General features: G+C 38.3%; 1 protein-coding gene across 1 annotated transcript; it reads right to left on the bottom strand.

Annotated features, from left to right (window-relative positions):
• Positions 1-303: 303 nt before the first annotated feature.
• Positions 304-14065, bottom strand: smad5 (SMAD family member 5). Its single transcript, XM_079479698.1, has 8 exons — positions 13961-14065; positions 5529-5603; positions 4854-5420; positions 4129-4386; positions 2430-2540; positions 1967-2188; positions 1200-1456; positions 304-1084 (listed from the first exon to the last, which is right to left on the bottom strand). Exons 3-8 carry the CDS (start codon positions 5254-5256, stop codon positions 941-943), a joined length of 1395 nt encoding a protein of 464 aa, XP_079335824.1. The 5' UTR covers positions 5257-5420; positions 5529-5603; positions 13961-14065; the 3' UTR covers positions 304-940.
• Between the last annotated feature and the right edge of the window lie 2595 nt (positions 14066-16660).

The raw sequence follows: 16660 nt of genomic DNA, 5'->3' as shown, positions 1-16660 counted from the left end.
TTTTATCCATACCAGTGTTGTGTGGTCACCAACGTTATTTAAAATATATTCTGTGCGCTGCAAAAGTCAGTCGATGAGATGACAGGAGGAAGAGAAAAAACATTTTTGACTTCTCACTTTAAAATATAAGTGGGCTTGATCATTCACCACTAGCTGAAGTACAAATCCACCATCTCTGGCAGCTGGACCTATACATTTTCATTAAATTAGGCGTATAAATGTTGCATTTGCCATTGCATAATACAGACATACTGCACTAGTCAACACAGTTTTAAAATTCAACAGTGACACACTAACATGAATCATGCATGACTCATCATTTCAACTGTATTGAACCCTCAGGTGTAGTTTTACAGACTGTAAAGTTGTTAAGACAGACATGTCAAATGACCATCGATTTATCAGATAAAAGAACTTTATTTAAAAGCAGTAACTTTGTGTTTTGCCTTGAGGCAACAGAAGCTATAAAAAGAAAAACATTTGTAATGAGTCTAACAGTAAACATTATAAATGAAAAATATGCCTTAGAAATAACTGGGATTAGACAACTCGGCAATTAAAAAGATTCTCATAGAACTAGGAAATTGCCTTTTTCAACTGCGTAAAGTGAAGTAGAGATAAATGAAAACATGTCAATTTCATCTACAAGATTACCTACAGTTAGAGTAAATCAGTCATACGAGCATCATTTTAAAACAATTTTATGCAAAAAAAAAAAAAAGGCAATTGCTATAGCAGTAGTTAGTCCATTTTGTTTCACTGCCTAGAATGTGCTTGTAGCCCCAGTTTATTCTTCTCGTTCTGACTATTTCAGGAATCAGTAACCCTTCTGCAGATAGTGTAAACAGTTCAGCCCTTAAGACCTCCTTATCTGTCAAAAGTGAAGAAATATTAAGAAAAAAACTTAAAAAAATCCTCCCAGCCCGTAGGGGGGCCATCATTACGAGACCGAAGAGATTGGGTTCAGTGGAGAACCCATCTGTGTTAGAACTTTATCCAGCCACTGGAGGGGACCGTGGAGATGCACTTCTATCCAGCAGGGGGTGCTTGTAACATCTTGTCGGTGATACTCGGCTCCCCAACCCTGAATAAAAAATTAATTGGTAAAATTCTGAACTAAATTTAAGTATACGATCAAAACCACAACGTTTCAAAGCACTTGATCAATGAATAAACAGATTAAAATGTTACCGGCTTACCTTTACAAAGCTCATGCGAATAGTACACATCTTGGTAAGCTCATAGACGGCCTCAAACCCATGGTTGACCGACTGAGCAAGCAGCTGAGCAAATTCTTGGTTGTTAAAGATCTTAAGGCTGCATCCGCTGGGGATTTTGCAGACAGTTGTGGGATGGAAACCATGGTGATAGTTGCAGTTTCGGCTCTGGACGAAGATGCTGGTGTCACTGAGACACTCGGCATACACTTCACCCCCAACATAATACAGATGGACACCTGAAAGTTTAAAAACAGGCAATGTACTTTATATAAAAATCAGGCTTTCAAAAAAGGTTAAACATATTATAGGACATAAATCCATTAACATGCTTGAGTTAGTGGGCTTAATTTCCAGTCATCTTTTTCAAAAGGTAAATCACAATACAGCTAAACAGAGGTACTTGATCCCCTGCTATTAATAATTGCACATTTATAAAAACTATGCCTGTTACACATTTTCAGGTGTGGACATGAGCTTTGCACATTGTTTTATAAATCTACGTCACATCCTGCCAAGCACACTAACAAATAAGCCCGTGGGTGTTTTTTTTAAACCAGATTCTCCATCATCATGAAATCAATTATTGGATAAATTAGATTAAACACAATGAAACGTCCTTTTAAACTGAAGTTTGTGATAATACCCACTTTGTAGGTGAAATTCACCTCCCACTCATTTTCTCCTACTGGGTTTTCAAGACAGGGGAAAAACATAATTTAGCAATAAGTGAACAACCGTATGCATACCTTTGCCAATATGACGGCGAGTGTTTTCAATCGTAGAGTTGCGGTTGACATTAGAAAGCAGGCCCAGGCAAAAGCGGTTCTTGTTGTTGGATGGGTCAGTGAAGCCATCGACCAGCACGCTGGTGGAGGAAGCGTGGTACGCCTCTCCCACACGATTATTCAGCTCGTAGTATACAATAGAGCACCAGTGACTGGGTTCCTCATACTCCACTGGCTGCACATCTGAAAGATGAAAATAAAAGCAAGACCTTGATCTCAAGCTGTGTATCGTTTCAACTTGTTCAGATAAGTTTGGCTAAATGAAACGCACTAAAGGGATTAGTAACAAATAGTTCTACAGGGCCAGGGAATGCTAAGATTAGGTAATTGTGAAGTGATGTTATCTTGAAGATTCATGAAGCTTTAAAGGACCTAAATCTCTATTGTATGTTCTACTTTTATGTGGACAGCAGGAGTTTCTTACCCCCTCTAGGCATGTTTTGAGGAACCATGCTGCTGCCAGTCTCCATGGACTGAGACCCATCCTGTCCCATCTGCTCATCAGGAGGCATGTAGGCAGGAGGAGGGGTATCAGCTGGTAAAAAGACACCATAGAGAGAAAGAGAATGGTTAGGCAAGAAGACCGACTGCAAACAAATGGGCTGCCACTGCGATTTGATGAATCTTTACAGGAAGCTGCTTTGGATCTTATAAAATCCTTCCAGTGTCTGATTTCACAAATCCTTTAAATCCTTACAGATCAAATCCAGCAAGTACCTTTTCAGTATATACACGCACCAATATATAACTGAGGTCATGTGAGATCACCTGAAGCTAACTGAGAATCCTGCACAAACATGGAAAACTGTGCGACAATGCGTTACTGGCAAGTTAGCTTTGCTTGTGCTCAAGTTTGTTGTTTTAAAAGTAGACACGCAACAATTGCACTCACAACGCGCAGTGACATTCTCAATCTTCCAGGCGTGTCAAGTAGAGCCAAATCTGATCTGTGAAACAATATCTTTAACTACCTCTAGAAAAGATTGTCCTAATAGTACTATGGACAGATTATCAGTCTCATAGTTCCTTAAAAAAAGTTGCTGCCCAACTGATGTCATTTAATCTCCATTCTCCAATACAAACCAGCTGTATTCACAGTGCACAATTACACATGCCATCGAAATCTTAAAGCAGGGCTGTACAGTGCTATGAAAAAACTGTGTGCCAAGAATAAATCTACCAGTGTAGCATGCGTGCGATACAGTTTTGCACGTGATTTAGACAGAGCCGCTTGTTTGTGTGTGACATAAATCAATGGTGCAGCACAATTTTAGTTGTCTTTGCATTTGTTTTCCTGTGGCAGTGAGTACATATCTAGAGCCCTGCGATTTCTGCAATATGGAAAAAGGGAAGTAATAGCGGAGGCTCTATCCGGCTTTTTAAATATGTCGCCTGCTCATTTTGCGTGAATATGAATGAGGTGCACAGTTTAACGCATTACTACACATGTGTCTCTGTATGAGGAAATGAACACATGGACTCCATCTTCAGCGCTGATCTGAGAGTTTATTTCATAAGCATTTCTCTGATAGAGAATAGAAATCTCAAACACAATCTTTGCGAAGACCCGTCAAAATAAAAGGACTATTTATGTGATAAACTACATATATGTGTGTATTTTTTCATTTATAACAGACATTTATACTTGTGCTACAACTGTTTGGCCTGTGCTACAAAACTTTAAACCTCTGTAGCTACAGTGCTATGTGCAAAAAAAGTTAACGTCAAGTATCATATTTATCTAAAGTCAGAAACCCAAATGCAGATGCTGAGATTAATCTAACATTTTCTAAATAAAACCAGCTTTAGTGTTAGACACAGCACTATAAAACCACTCTGCCTGAGTGCACGCAGTATACAGATGCAGGCATCAGCAATTCACTCACATACTGAATAGTGGGAGTGCATGCCATTGCCAAGTGACGGGTAACCACTAGGAGGATATTCAGTGCATTGAAGTCATTGGGCTTTGGTGTGCTGCTTAGCTGGCATTTATATTGTTTCCTGACAACAATCTACACTGTGCAACTCTACATCTAATCTCTGGTTATTTTATACTTATTATCAGTGCATGTATTAGCACGATTTTGAACAGATGTGGTCTGTAAAGTCAAAATATGTACCTGGGAGCTGAAAAGGGCTGGATGGTCCGGAGCTTGCGGGAGAGTTGGGGTAGGTGCCGCTGCTGGCAGGAGACGAAGGGTAGGGTGAGTTGGGAGAGATGGGGAAGGAGCTTCCTCCACTGTGCTGCTGGAAGGATTCTGGGAAGGTGGCGTTGAGCGGCATGTGAGGCTCATTGTGACTCAGGTTCCGGAACTGTACCAGCAGGCTGTGTTGAGGGTTGAACTCGCTGTGTCGTGGCACCAAAACCGGGGGGAGTACTGAGAAACGACACAATATTATAAAAATCTTAACACGTCATGTTTGATTTACATATTTCTGTAAGAATCTGTAATCCCTGACAGCCGTGTGGTGATTGGCTGGCTCTGGCTGCAAGGTAATAGCGAAGGCAAAACAGATCAGTTTTCTAGCTTCAACAAAAACGTGTCGTCTCTCTAGAGTGACATGTGATATCTGCCCTTGAAAAGTTCAATACATTGCACATCGCAATCTAAGCAGGGGGTAACAAAGGTTGCAGATATCAGAAAACCCCAGGAGGCTAAAGATATACGATAGTCAACCAGGTCTATACTACTGGAAATGAAAAGTCAAATAATGTCACAGGGGATTGGTGTATATATAGATGCATACAATATATATGCATGTTGTACTAAAGCATAATACATGTACACTTTTATGTATATTTATATTTGACACAAGCAATAGCAGCAGAGCGTTCTTAACTCACCTGGACTTTCCACCCGTTTGTAGTGATAGGGGTTGATGCACACTTCTTTCTGCTTGGACCCGAACGGATACTCGCACACCTCCAGGGGTTTGAGCTCGTGATGGGACTGCAGGTCAGGCCAGCGCCACACGCGGCAGTAGATGACGTGGGGGAGGCCCTTCCTGTGGGACACCTGTAGCCGTCCGTCCAGCGAGCGGGGGATGGTGACACATTTGCTGGGCTGACCGGGACTGCTGAGGGCCTTCTCCAGGTCCTCCATGGCACCTTTCTTCTTCTTCAGTTTTTTTACCAGAGCATCCACGGCCTTCTCCGCCCATTTTTCCTCCTCGTCGCCCTGCTTCCAGCCCAGCAACCGCTTCACTGCCGGGCTGGTGAAGGAGAACAGGCTGGACATGGAGGTCATAGTGCCAGGCTGCACCGGGAAGCAGGATCTGAAGCCGTCTCGTCACGCAGTGTGCCAGAAAGATGATTGTGAGCGTGTATCTGTGTGGGGTGGGCAGGCTTAGCCTTCCACAACCCAAGGACAGGAAGTTGAGGCAGGACGCAGCTGCTGGTGCTCAGGAAGACCTGCAGTGAAGTGGGGGGGAAGGGGGATGGTGGGGTGGTTGAACTGTGTCACAACTACTCTGAGAATTAGTGTGAAGGGCAATTTAGGGAGTATGGCACCGAAAATACCAATTAGACAGCTATTAGATATTAGAGGCTATTCCATGCCACGTTGTGCTCCGAGGTTTAGGCTTTAAGCAGCACCTGCAAAGAAACAACAAAAAGACGTTAGTTCGCAAATCAAATACACCAGAGAGTTCATGACCAATAGCTATAGTTAGCATATACCAGAGACATGTTAAATTAAACTTTCCCCCAATTTAAAATGACGCATTTAATCATGATCCAGAATAAAAGTTTGTGTTTACGTAACATATGTCTGTTTATTGTGCATATTTATTTTGTATTTATAAACGTGTACACCAATACATACAAGAAAAGTATAAAATTAAATAGATTACATTAAACTTAAATTATATATAAATAGGGATGTGACGAGACCCTTATCCCACAAGACGAGATACTAGACACTCAACGATGAACTATATACCTTGTACTTTATGAAACAAATTAAACTTCTGTTTTAATGAATTATATAATGCAGAAATAAAAAATAAAAAAATACTGCTGACAGGCAGTAATCGGTGCACGCTCCCAAAGCGCTGCTGTGCTGGCAGCGGGAACTGACGTAAACACTCGTGCTTAATGTGTGAGGCGATGCTGGCAGCGGGAACCGCCGTAAACACTTGTGCCTTAAGCAAGTGTTTACATAAAAACGGTGGGAAAGTAGAAAAAAATCAGGTTGTCCAATGGCCGGGCCAGTCACTGTAGCTCTTCTTACAGTACGCACACACATTGTTCAGTTATTAGCGAGTTCTGTACAGTAATGAACACACCACAACAAAATGTGCACTCACACAAATGCTCTCAAATATATTTTGAGGTCACACAGGTAAATTTAGGGAGCATATGTGATTAAATGCTCAATTTCTATTCCAACAGGGGATATTTTGAGGATATTGTACTCTCGCGAGACCAGTCAGATCGGCTTTCGTCACACCCCTATATATAAATATAATATAAACATGCAAACTTTTCCCAAATATATACATGTATTTGTTTATAAATATAAATTAAATATGCACAGTAAACAAACGTATATAATAACATATGCAAACATTTATACCGGATGTGATAAATCACGATTAATCGTTTAACTGACCTAGATGTATTGAAGGCAAAACGTAATTAAAAAGGTTCATATATTGAATTGTAATCCGAGCTAAATATGTGCAAATTATGTATAAAATAAAACATTAAAATCACTGCATCCATTTATCTTAACCACATTAACAAAGACCTAAAGAAATTGACGTCAAGCGTCTCACCCAAAGGATTTGTGCGAAAAAAGCAACTTCCAATTCACAGCTATAAAAACCATACGCTTGCACATCTGAGGTCTTGTAGATAACTGTTAGGATGTACCCATCTGCCATGTATTATGTTGAACTACAACAGAGTTATTGTGTTGGATCTATAAGCAACAGCCTCCTCCTGCCCCACCCAGGGAGCTCCCAGGGCGAGAGGGAGCAGAGCACAGCACAGCTGTTGAAAATGTTGTACGTAACCAGGACAGAAAGGATATTAGACCTCTGAGAGCGGTTTCCTGCAGCCACATCCCTTCCCCTTGACCTCTTCAACTGACAAATATTAGACCTCAGGACAAAAAATGATTTACTATTCAAAGCACTCATTCCTCAAACCGTTCAAAATGTTGTGAACCTTAAAAAAACTATGCAGCGATATGACGATAACCGGTAATTCTCTAACATTGTAATCAGATAATCAATATATTGGTCGACACAGTATATAAACATGTATACAAAATTCTGTAAGACTGAAGCAAAAGGCAAAAAGTAGACAACTATTTTAAAACATGGTACACAAGGAAAATCATGTTCCAAGCCTACTTTACACTAGTTAAAGATTCTTTCACTTCAAAACTTTTCTGGTATATTTTTATTTAATAAACAAATTATAGATGTTATTCTAGCGCAACCCAGAAAATGTTCTTTATAGCCACATGTCTAACAGGTCTCAAGATAACATTCAGACAGCAGTCTGATTTAAACAATCTGCTTTTGTTCCTATAACTTACACATTCATAAATACTGTATCTACATACTTTTCCTACATCAACAATGTTTTGCAAATAGCAGTATGAATGATCACAACAGAAGCCTACTGTACATTATTTTGACTATGAGAAGCGGGCAGCTGTAGAAAGATTAACCAGAGAAAATTATTTATGTATAATATATCCGCCGATACCGATATGGCCGATAATTAATATTGCGTTTCTAAAAAAAACTTAACTCGAAGTAAATACGAATATTTGATCAGTAATCATCAAAATGGGAATTATTAATGGCTGAAAGGTGGACTCATTAAGGTGCAAGGTGAGCAAATGCCATCATCTCTCACTTCATATTCAGTTGTACTGTATATTGTTTAAGCACTGTTTACATAATGGCACATTATATATACACAGAACGGAAGCAGGAACAATCAGACAATCTGCTACAATAAGTTTAGCAAAATTATTATTTTTGCCTACTAACATAAGATTCAAAATGGATAAGCTCCTAAAATACATCCACTATTAAAGTAAACCAAATGACTGGCATTACGGTTTCCACCGACAGAAAAGCTGAAATATCTGGCACCCCTTCTTCATTCTAGAATAATTCTACAACTAAAATGCGTTCCAATGACATTGAGTATTGTTTTTAAAATATGCTCTTTAATTTATGTGGTTCTAGTGTGTGTAGTTAATACAATTCAATAAAAACTATTTCAAAAAGTTATTTTCGGTATCCGTTTTCAACCAAGTGCATCCTGAATTTTCGGTATCGGGTTTGGCTAAGAATTAAAATTTAGTTGCATTGCTAATCCAAATTTATCACAGCACAATGATACCATCTTATGCTTGTCATGTGTGCTTCTCTTCCTGAGATGAGTAAATTAATTTTTCCCTTATTGTTTTTCTTATTTCCTTACCTAGGAAATGCTGCTTGATTGGAAACATTGTGAGTTTGAGTCACTTATAAGAGCGCCCTCTAGCCTTCAGATGCAGCAGCATTTAATTGTACATCAATGGTGAAATACGCAGAAAAAGGAATGAAATTGAGTTTATTTCAGATTTATCATAATTAAATAGCTTCTTTAGCCCTATTTGGACGGTAATTGTTTCTCATATGGAAGCAAGATATTTTCTCCATTTAAGTGGATTTTTTGCCGTTTTTCCCCACCACCCTCAGAAAAACCCCACAACATGACTCACATAACGTCTTATCACACGCAGACCTGTAGCGCTTCTGCGAATGAGAGAAACAGTTCACAGTGGCAGAAAGCACATCATTTTGGCTTGCTTTATTTTGCAAAAGCACCAGTGTTGGACATATTACTAGGGCTGAGCAATTAATCGAAATCGAATCGGGATCGCAATGTGAGACATTGCGATTTACTTTTCAGAAATAGTAATTGAGTTAGTAACGGCGTTACATTATTATAAAGTAACTAATTACCAGGGAATGTAACTATTGCGTAACCTAAAAAATAAAAATGTCAATTAACTTGGATACCCCAATATTAAAGCAGCCCCCCTAATCCAGAAAATACCCTTTAACGTGTTATTATAAACTCAATTTGAGTTACCAGTGTGTGTGCAGAACCAGTGTTGGGTATAATTATACAAATTCATCCATCCATTCAGCCACACCACACTGGTGGTGATCTCCTAGAAAAGTGATGTCACTGATGAAGCCTGGCCTTTTACCGCTCACAGACTCCGCCTTATGAGCATAGATTCCCCCTTCCACCAGACACGCTGTATGCTAATTTCACACACGAGTAGTAGCAGCCATTGACAAGAATGTCTCAGAAACAACTAAGGTGTGCAGTTGTCCGATGTAAAAACGAACATAGAAGTCTTCATTTACTCAAGACATCCGACCCTCTCGCTCTTGTCATCGCTCTACGAGTCTGACTCCTAGGCATTGGTGTACTCTGTGCGACTGTGCTTGTGTTTGAAAACCCGCTCTACTCTTCCTCTGGCTGGCAAACAATTAAAATGTACTTTACCTAAGACAATCATCGTCAGTTATGCGGTTATCCCCCAACCCACTCTCACACACACCAACCATCATCAGTAATGTGTCCCAACACACAGAAGAGAAAAAACTTCCTTAGGATGAGCGGGAGCCACTCGGATGAAAATTGCTTCAGTGAGCTCAATTATAGTAACGCTGCATTTTATTGTCAGTAACTGTAATGCCGTTGTAAAGGGGGAAACAGTCATACGTTTGATTACTCGTTACAAAAAAACGAACACAGTTTATTTATAACGCCGCAATTCCCATCACTGCTCGTCACAAACTTTCAAAGCACAAATTTCAGTCAGTTCTGTCAGGTATGTTACGCGAGGTATCTTTACGAGTACATCCGCTTGGTATCAGGCCCGATGCGAATATCGCATCCTCCATAGTATAAAATTGTAGAACATTTATTGAATTCTGTGGCACACAGAGATATCTTGAAAAATGTCTCAGTGGCTTTGTGTCTAGGGCTGTCACAATTATTAAATAATCATCTCATAGCAATTATTTCAGATAAACTCAATTATTGTGAATCTTTAGAAAACAGGTAGATCTGCAGTATCTGCTGCATTTTACATCCACCAGCCTTGATCTGCACTCAAAGTTACATTAAAATTACATTTATGCATCATTTGATTTGTATTAGCTTTGTATTCATTTTGTTATTTTATTTCCAGACTTGCTGCATCTACACAGCAAGACCCTGATATCTAGTTTTAGTGCTCAAGAAAGTCTTCTCTGTTAAGGTCACTAATAAATCATAGTTTCTATTTCACATTTAGAAATATATATTTTCTTCAATCAATAAAAAAAATTATCCTTAATAGTTACATTGTCAAAGCCTTAAAACAGACAATTAATTTAATTGACAATTAATCGTCAGCCAAACATAACTGTGAAAGCCCTATTCGTGTCCAATAAAAGTCAATGGGTTCCAAAATTGTCTGGGCACCAACTTTCTTAAAAATATATTTTTCTCTGCAAATGAAAGCAAATCATACAGGTTTGGAATGACATGAGGGTAAATAATGATGAAATAAGACTTAAATGTTTTACATGATTTAGTTGATATGGTAAATTACATTACAAATGCTCTTAAAGTGTCTGATCTTCTGCCCAGAAATCATGAAAAAATATAAATCACATGGTGATTAACCAAAAAGCAAGGGGCTCAAAAAGTCTTGCTTATCAGCAGAAACAAGCAATCAGTTTGTAATAACCACACTTTTCCTTTATTGTTTAGGGACTGATGATAGCAATGCTTTAACAATAGGAAGTACAGGACTCAGATCAGCAATACAGAAGCTCAACACACACACACACTTCCCTGTTCCCTATCTCCATCCTGCCTCGATACTCAGCTGCTCCATTTGGAAAATGAGAAGCAGAGAAAGCATTACCCATATTGATTTTTCTAGGAGTCGCAAAAGCCTCCCACTTAAAGCTTTTACTCTATGTAGCAATCTTATTTCAAGGCTTAGACGACATCTTGCTTTTAATAGTAAAGAGAGATTATCTTGTTTGAAATATATCCCATGAAATCAAAAAATAATGATATGCTTGTCCTTAATGAAAATAACATTATAAACACACCACCACTAGAATATAGGGAAAAAGTGGATCTTTAGCTCCTTTGTAATTCTATGGTGATATATGCAAGAAGATCAATGTAATTTGGAAGATCAATACACTGAAATTAGGTTTCAACATCATTATGGGGCCACAATTTGACAGTAATAGAGCCTCAGTTCAAGGAGGTTCTTTTATTCCCTGCTGGATAAATTAATATATGAAAAACGACGGTCGTGTGCAGACACAATGCCTCTGGTGGTCTTGAACCCATGTTATCTTTAAATTACAAGTATAACAGCCAGGCTAAAAAAGCCATCAAACAATTTAGATAAAGGAAACATTAAAAATAGACAAGAGAGAGAAGTCTCGCAATTGTATTATGTAAAGATGCATAAAAACTGAGGAAAATGTCTAGACATCGTGAAAATAAGAATGTTTAATTTCTCCAAAATAAAAAGGGGATCCGTCACACCCATCGAAAAAAACAAAGATGTAGTGGCTCAGAGGGAGACTGTTTATGTGCTAGACACCATGCAGCCCTCTTCATCCCTAGAGCCTTACATCATTGACTCAAATAGGGATGGCCCATCCAGTTGAACACTAAAAGAATTCTGAGAAAACGAAACTGTATGTCTTCTGTATATAATATATCCAGTTTAATCGATACTTTCAAGGATCAGTCCACAGCACAGGATTGACACCAGATGCATGTGCTCACATAACCATCTACGTGACAGATGTTATATGTTGGCACATACATAGAGACTCTAAATGGGAACAACTTCTGCAATTGCAGGAAGAAAACAGAATTCCAACAACTACTGCAGAAACAAAGCATTTCTTTATGCCATTTCAACGTTATTTCCAAAAACACCTTAACAAACTGAAGAAAATCATTAAAGGGATAGTTTACACAAAATCAAGTCATATTAAACGTTCTTAGGTGGAACACAAAATATGAGGTTTTGAGAGAAAAAAAAACTTTCCTTACAAAGGAAGTCCATGTGGACAATGTTGTCTGGTTACCAATGTTTTGTTTCTTCTTGTGTTCTACACAAGTTGAACTATCCGTTTTTGTACGCATTTGAAATCAAAGCAAGCTATCAGCTGTAATGAATCTGATATTTTTGTCGGAAGAAAAAGGTGAATTTATGAATTTATGTAGACATTGCTGACAAACAAAACAAGAAAGCCATTTATGCAGTATAAGCAGTAAACTGAGCATTATTACGCTTTAATAAATCACAATATATCATTCTTTTTGAGTCTGTTAAGAATTTAAGGGCCAATAGCATAAGGATGCTGCTCTTCTTATTTCAAGGCCTAGACGACATCTTGCTTTTAATAGTAAAGAGAGATTGTCTTGTTTGTGATATATCCCATGAAATAAAAAAGAATGATATGCTTGTCCTTAATGAAAATAACATTATAAACACACCACCACTAGAATATGAGGAAAAAGTGGATCTTTAGCTCCTAAAGGTATTTGGATCTCAGATAACAAGCAGACAATGTATCTACACCTCCTCTCTGTCAAGGTCAAAAAACGATCTGATGACTTTTAAGAGCACTTTCTACAAAAACAACTAGTTATAATACTCATTAAAAGTCGAAAGGCCGGGAAAACAGAAATTGAGTTACACTTCACAAAAACAAGGTTAATCCTCAAAGACAACCATTTAATCTCCAACAATTTCCATCCTCACAACTCCAAGCGCGACCGTCTCAAAGGATGATTTGCCTATCAACTTTAAAAAGGTAACAATCATCGGTTGAAATAATCGTAAGTATTGCAGATGAAGATATATATAAGACTTAAAAAATATAAACTTCACACCCAGATAGATGATAACGATGATGATGGCAGCAGCTAAATGATAAGCAGATATGTGAAAGTGGTTTCAATTGGTTTAAACAGGTGTCACTTAAAGAACATGTTTAGAATCAACTTTACTGCCAATAACGTACCGTGTGTTTGCACGTATAAATAATCTGCCCTGATACAGGTACATGAAATACAATATTATTATTAAAAAGTAAGACTTAAGATATTCGGTGGTAGGTTCAAAGCAGCACACTAGGTTCTGTAACTAAGATGCCCAGAAATGCTGTCTAGCTGGGCAACCCACTCGGTGCTGAGACGCAGCCAGTAAGACACGCCACGACACGCACATCTCTCCTCATAGAAATGTTTCGTGACTTTCCTCACATGAACATGAATCATAATTGAAACACACAGTTCATCCTCGTGGTGTTTTGTGGTAAATGTCTGCAGTTTAATATGAAATCAATCAGTTGACTTGATCGCCTCAATAAACTAGAGGACTGATGCTAAGCTAAATTAGCCGCAACTTTTAAGGATTCCGTTTAAGACACGAAACATTCCCTCCAAACCCACACATCTATTGCTTTTCGTAAAATTGGCATTTTGAATAATGGACACAGTTCTAACGTCATTATACTACATAACTTTTACCGTTAACTTCTTTTTCTCTGTTATGTAAAACTTACCGCTAGCCAAGTTGCTACATGGCGAGCTAGCAGTTTAGATTTGCAGTTTGCGGGTTCACGCATATCATTAATTTTACTTTGCCAACTTCTTCAGAACTGTTAATGCTCTTTGTGACTTATTTAAACACTAAATCATTTTCTCTGAATAATAAAAATGTTTTGCCTCGCCTCGTTTGTACAAAAAGGGGGAAAACAACAAGGAAACTTTTCAATCACTTCTCAACCCCCCTGCGGAACACCACCATCCCTGCTGGATTAAAGTTGTTAGCTGACCGCTGAATCCTTTTTATCGGCTCGATATATTGTCATAGGATTGCATACCTTTCATGAAATGGTGTGGCGTCTCCCGACCTTTGCTCTGATTTACAGACACCGACATGAAGCAGAGTTTTTCCTTCAATCCTGCCTCTCTTTCCCTTGTCTATCACCCGTCCTGGCGTCAAACAGACTGGAGGCGAAGCACATTAGTGCATATCCATCCGCCTATTTGACAAGCTACCACTTTTCTTCCTCTCGAGCTCCACTGAAGTGTAAGGAGCTCAGTATCCGCTAATGCAATTGAGATGATCGAAAGAACACATTGTGATAAATGGACTGTAGCTTCGTTTTATTGGATGACTTTTCAATTAAAAGTTAAATTAAAATGGCCAGTTTTGCTCTTGCCATTTTCACTGTTTAAAAAAAACTCAAAGCACAGTTGGACTGGAGACATAAAACGCAGGTTGACCTTGGACATGGTAAATTATTGTAATGTTTTTTTTCTTGTTTTCAACAAATAGATTGCTGCCCATTTAATCCAATATTGGCCCAAGTGCTTAGATCCCGTGATGTTTGTGTTTTCTCCCGGTTTGCATAGTTTTGTTTGGTAAAATAGGTGTATATTACGTGAACAAAGGGTTTTGTGGTCACTTGTGTTCGTTGTATATTTATGTAATTATTATCTAGACAACAAACAGTCTAAATGGGTACAGCGTGTAAACTGAAAAAGCAGGCGGAAGGATACAACTGGCTACTATGTTTTGGCTGGGCCGCCTTGAAGATGTACTACGGTCACGTGACGTCACGACAGTTGGCTCCACTCTGTCTGGCTTTTAAAACTTCACTGTTCGAGCAGCCAATAGAGAAGCACGTTTCGCGGTGCTCGCTTTCTCGCGCTTACACCCGAGCTCACATTCAAATTCACTAGTTTGCCCATCTAGATGAGTAATATTGAAAATATGGTCATATGTGACTGCCTGTCTGTGTTGCAACATGTATATGAGGATGCGTAATTATTGAAGGCTCACAAGAAATCACGGTTCGTTCTTTAAATAGTAGTAACAAACATAGTAAAATATAGGCACTGTTTGTAAAAGTTGTGTTGTACTTGTTTGTTTGTTTGTTTATCTATTCCAGAGCTTCTGTCATCACATCTCACATCATCTTCAAGGTTCATAAGCTTGTGCAAACCTGCAAGCTCCTCTAGTTGGAATATGCCGACACATCCTAAAGTGATCACCAGGGGTCAGTCTTTCTCTTTAACGAATATATACGCCTTTCAATTCATATAACCTACATAGGCATGGGCCGGTATGAGATTTTGGCGGTATAATAACCTTAATCAGAAACACCACGGTATTATTATTACAACACTAAAATGTCTTTTGCATTTAATGAATGTGCACTGTGCCTCTTGACCGTCCGACTGTTTGTACTGTACTTTATTTTATTTATTTTCTATTGTAAACTGTATTTTATTCTTTTTTTATTCTTAACTGTTAAAATTTATATATATATATTTTTTTTTCTTTCTTCGCTGTTCTGTCAAATGGATATTTTATTTTATGTAAAGCACTTTGAATTACCATTGTGTATGAAATGTGCTATATAAATAAACTTGCCTTGCCTTGCCTTGTTATTTACAAATGTCTGCATATAGGAAAAACTGCTTTTCAACTGGACACAATACATTTTATTTTGAACCAACATATAGAACATGTGTGTCAGATAAAAATAAAGCCTTAAAATCACAATATTCTTATAAAAAATATTTATTTTTGTCATATATATTAGACATAAACATCAAACATTGAATTGCATGATTTAAGTATTTACTTTTCTGTGAACACAGCTCCTACCTTAGAAACGGTATCACAGAAAATTGTAGTGGTTTCGAAATCTTAACTCTTTTAAACCTCGGTATACCTTGAAACCGGTATTCAGCCCATGCCTCAACCTACCTTTATGTGCCTGCTATACATTTCAGATAACAACAAGCTGCAATTTCATTCTTTACATTTCACCTGACATAATAGATTTGAACTGTCTAAAGGCACCTAAACAAGACACCTACTGTAACCAGAAGTGCCAGAGACTAGTTGGTATTAACCAAACAATTAGTCCTATGTAAAACAAGATGTTATAATTAAGTTGGATGTCATATAGTTCTACATTTTCCACTATAATTTTCACCTTCATTCTCGGGTCCTCACGAATTGTGTTCACACAACCTTTCACAAACTGTGAGGTTTATGAATACAGGAAACTGGGTTCCCACTGGGTTTCCTACGTGTGATATAAGGGAGCCATTGTCAGTCAAGCCCAAAGAGCAAAAGGCCAAATCAGAGGCCAACGCATAGAGCAGTTTGTGCATGCTGTCAAAGTCATCCACCCAGAGGCCAAAACATATGTGTCTATCTCAGCACAGATCTTTTTTCTTTTTCATGCCGTGAACCAACAGTAAAACTTACTGTTACTTTAAACCCCTCTGAAATAAAAAAAAACGTGCTTCACTCTTTCTAAAAGAGAACAGCTGCGTGCAATATAAAGACTTAATCTGCAGTTTATGACTGCATGAAATTACTGTCCTGAATTCCATTAATGTTCGAATCAGACTTCATTGTGCATTTACAAGTCCCCAAACCTCCATTATTTTATCCCTGCACACATAGTAGTGGCTGATCTCTGCTGGATAGTGCTTTCCAGGACAGTTTCCAGGACAGATTTTGGTATTAAAAGAGATGGAAATAAAGAGAATGAAAA

This window comes from Barbatula barbatula (genome assembly GCF_947034865.1).
Source record: "Barbatula barbatula genome assembly, chromosome: 18".
Lineage (NCBI taxonomy): Eukaryota > Metazoa > Chordata > Actinopteri > Cypriniformes > Nemacheilidae > Barbatula > Barbatula barbatula.
This window is presented reverse-complemented; position numbering and strand designations above follow the sequence as displayed.

Bases quoted from the DNA above. Each gene is read 5' to 3' on its own strand.
- smad5 (XM_079479698.1), bottom strand. From the start codon at position 5,256: ATGACCTCCATGTCCAGCCTGTTCTCCTTCACCAGCCCGGCAGTGAAG. The intron at 2,189-2,429 runs GTAAGAAACTCC...TTCATCTTTCAG, and splicing joins TCAAAACATGCCTAGAGGGG to ATGTGCAGCCAGTGGAGTAT. The intron at 1,085-1,199 runs GTAAGCCGGTAA...TTTTTTATTCAG, and splicing joins TTCGCATGAGCTTTGTAAAG to GGTTGGGGAGCCGAGTATCA.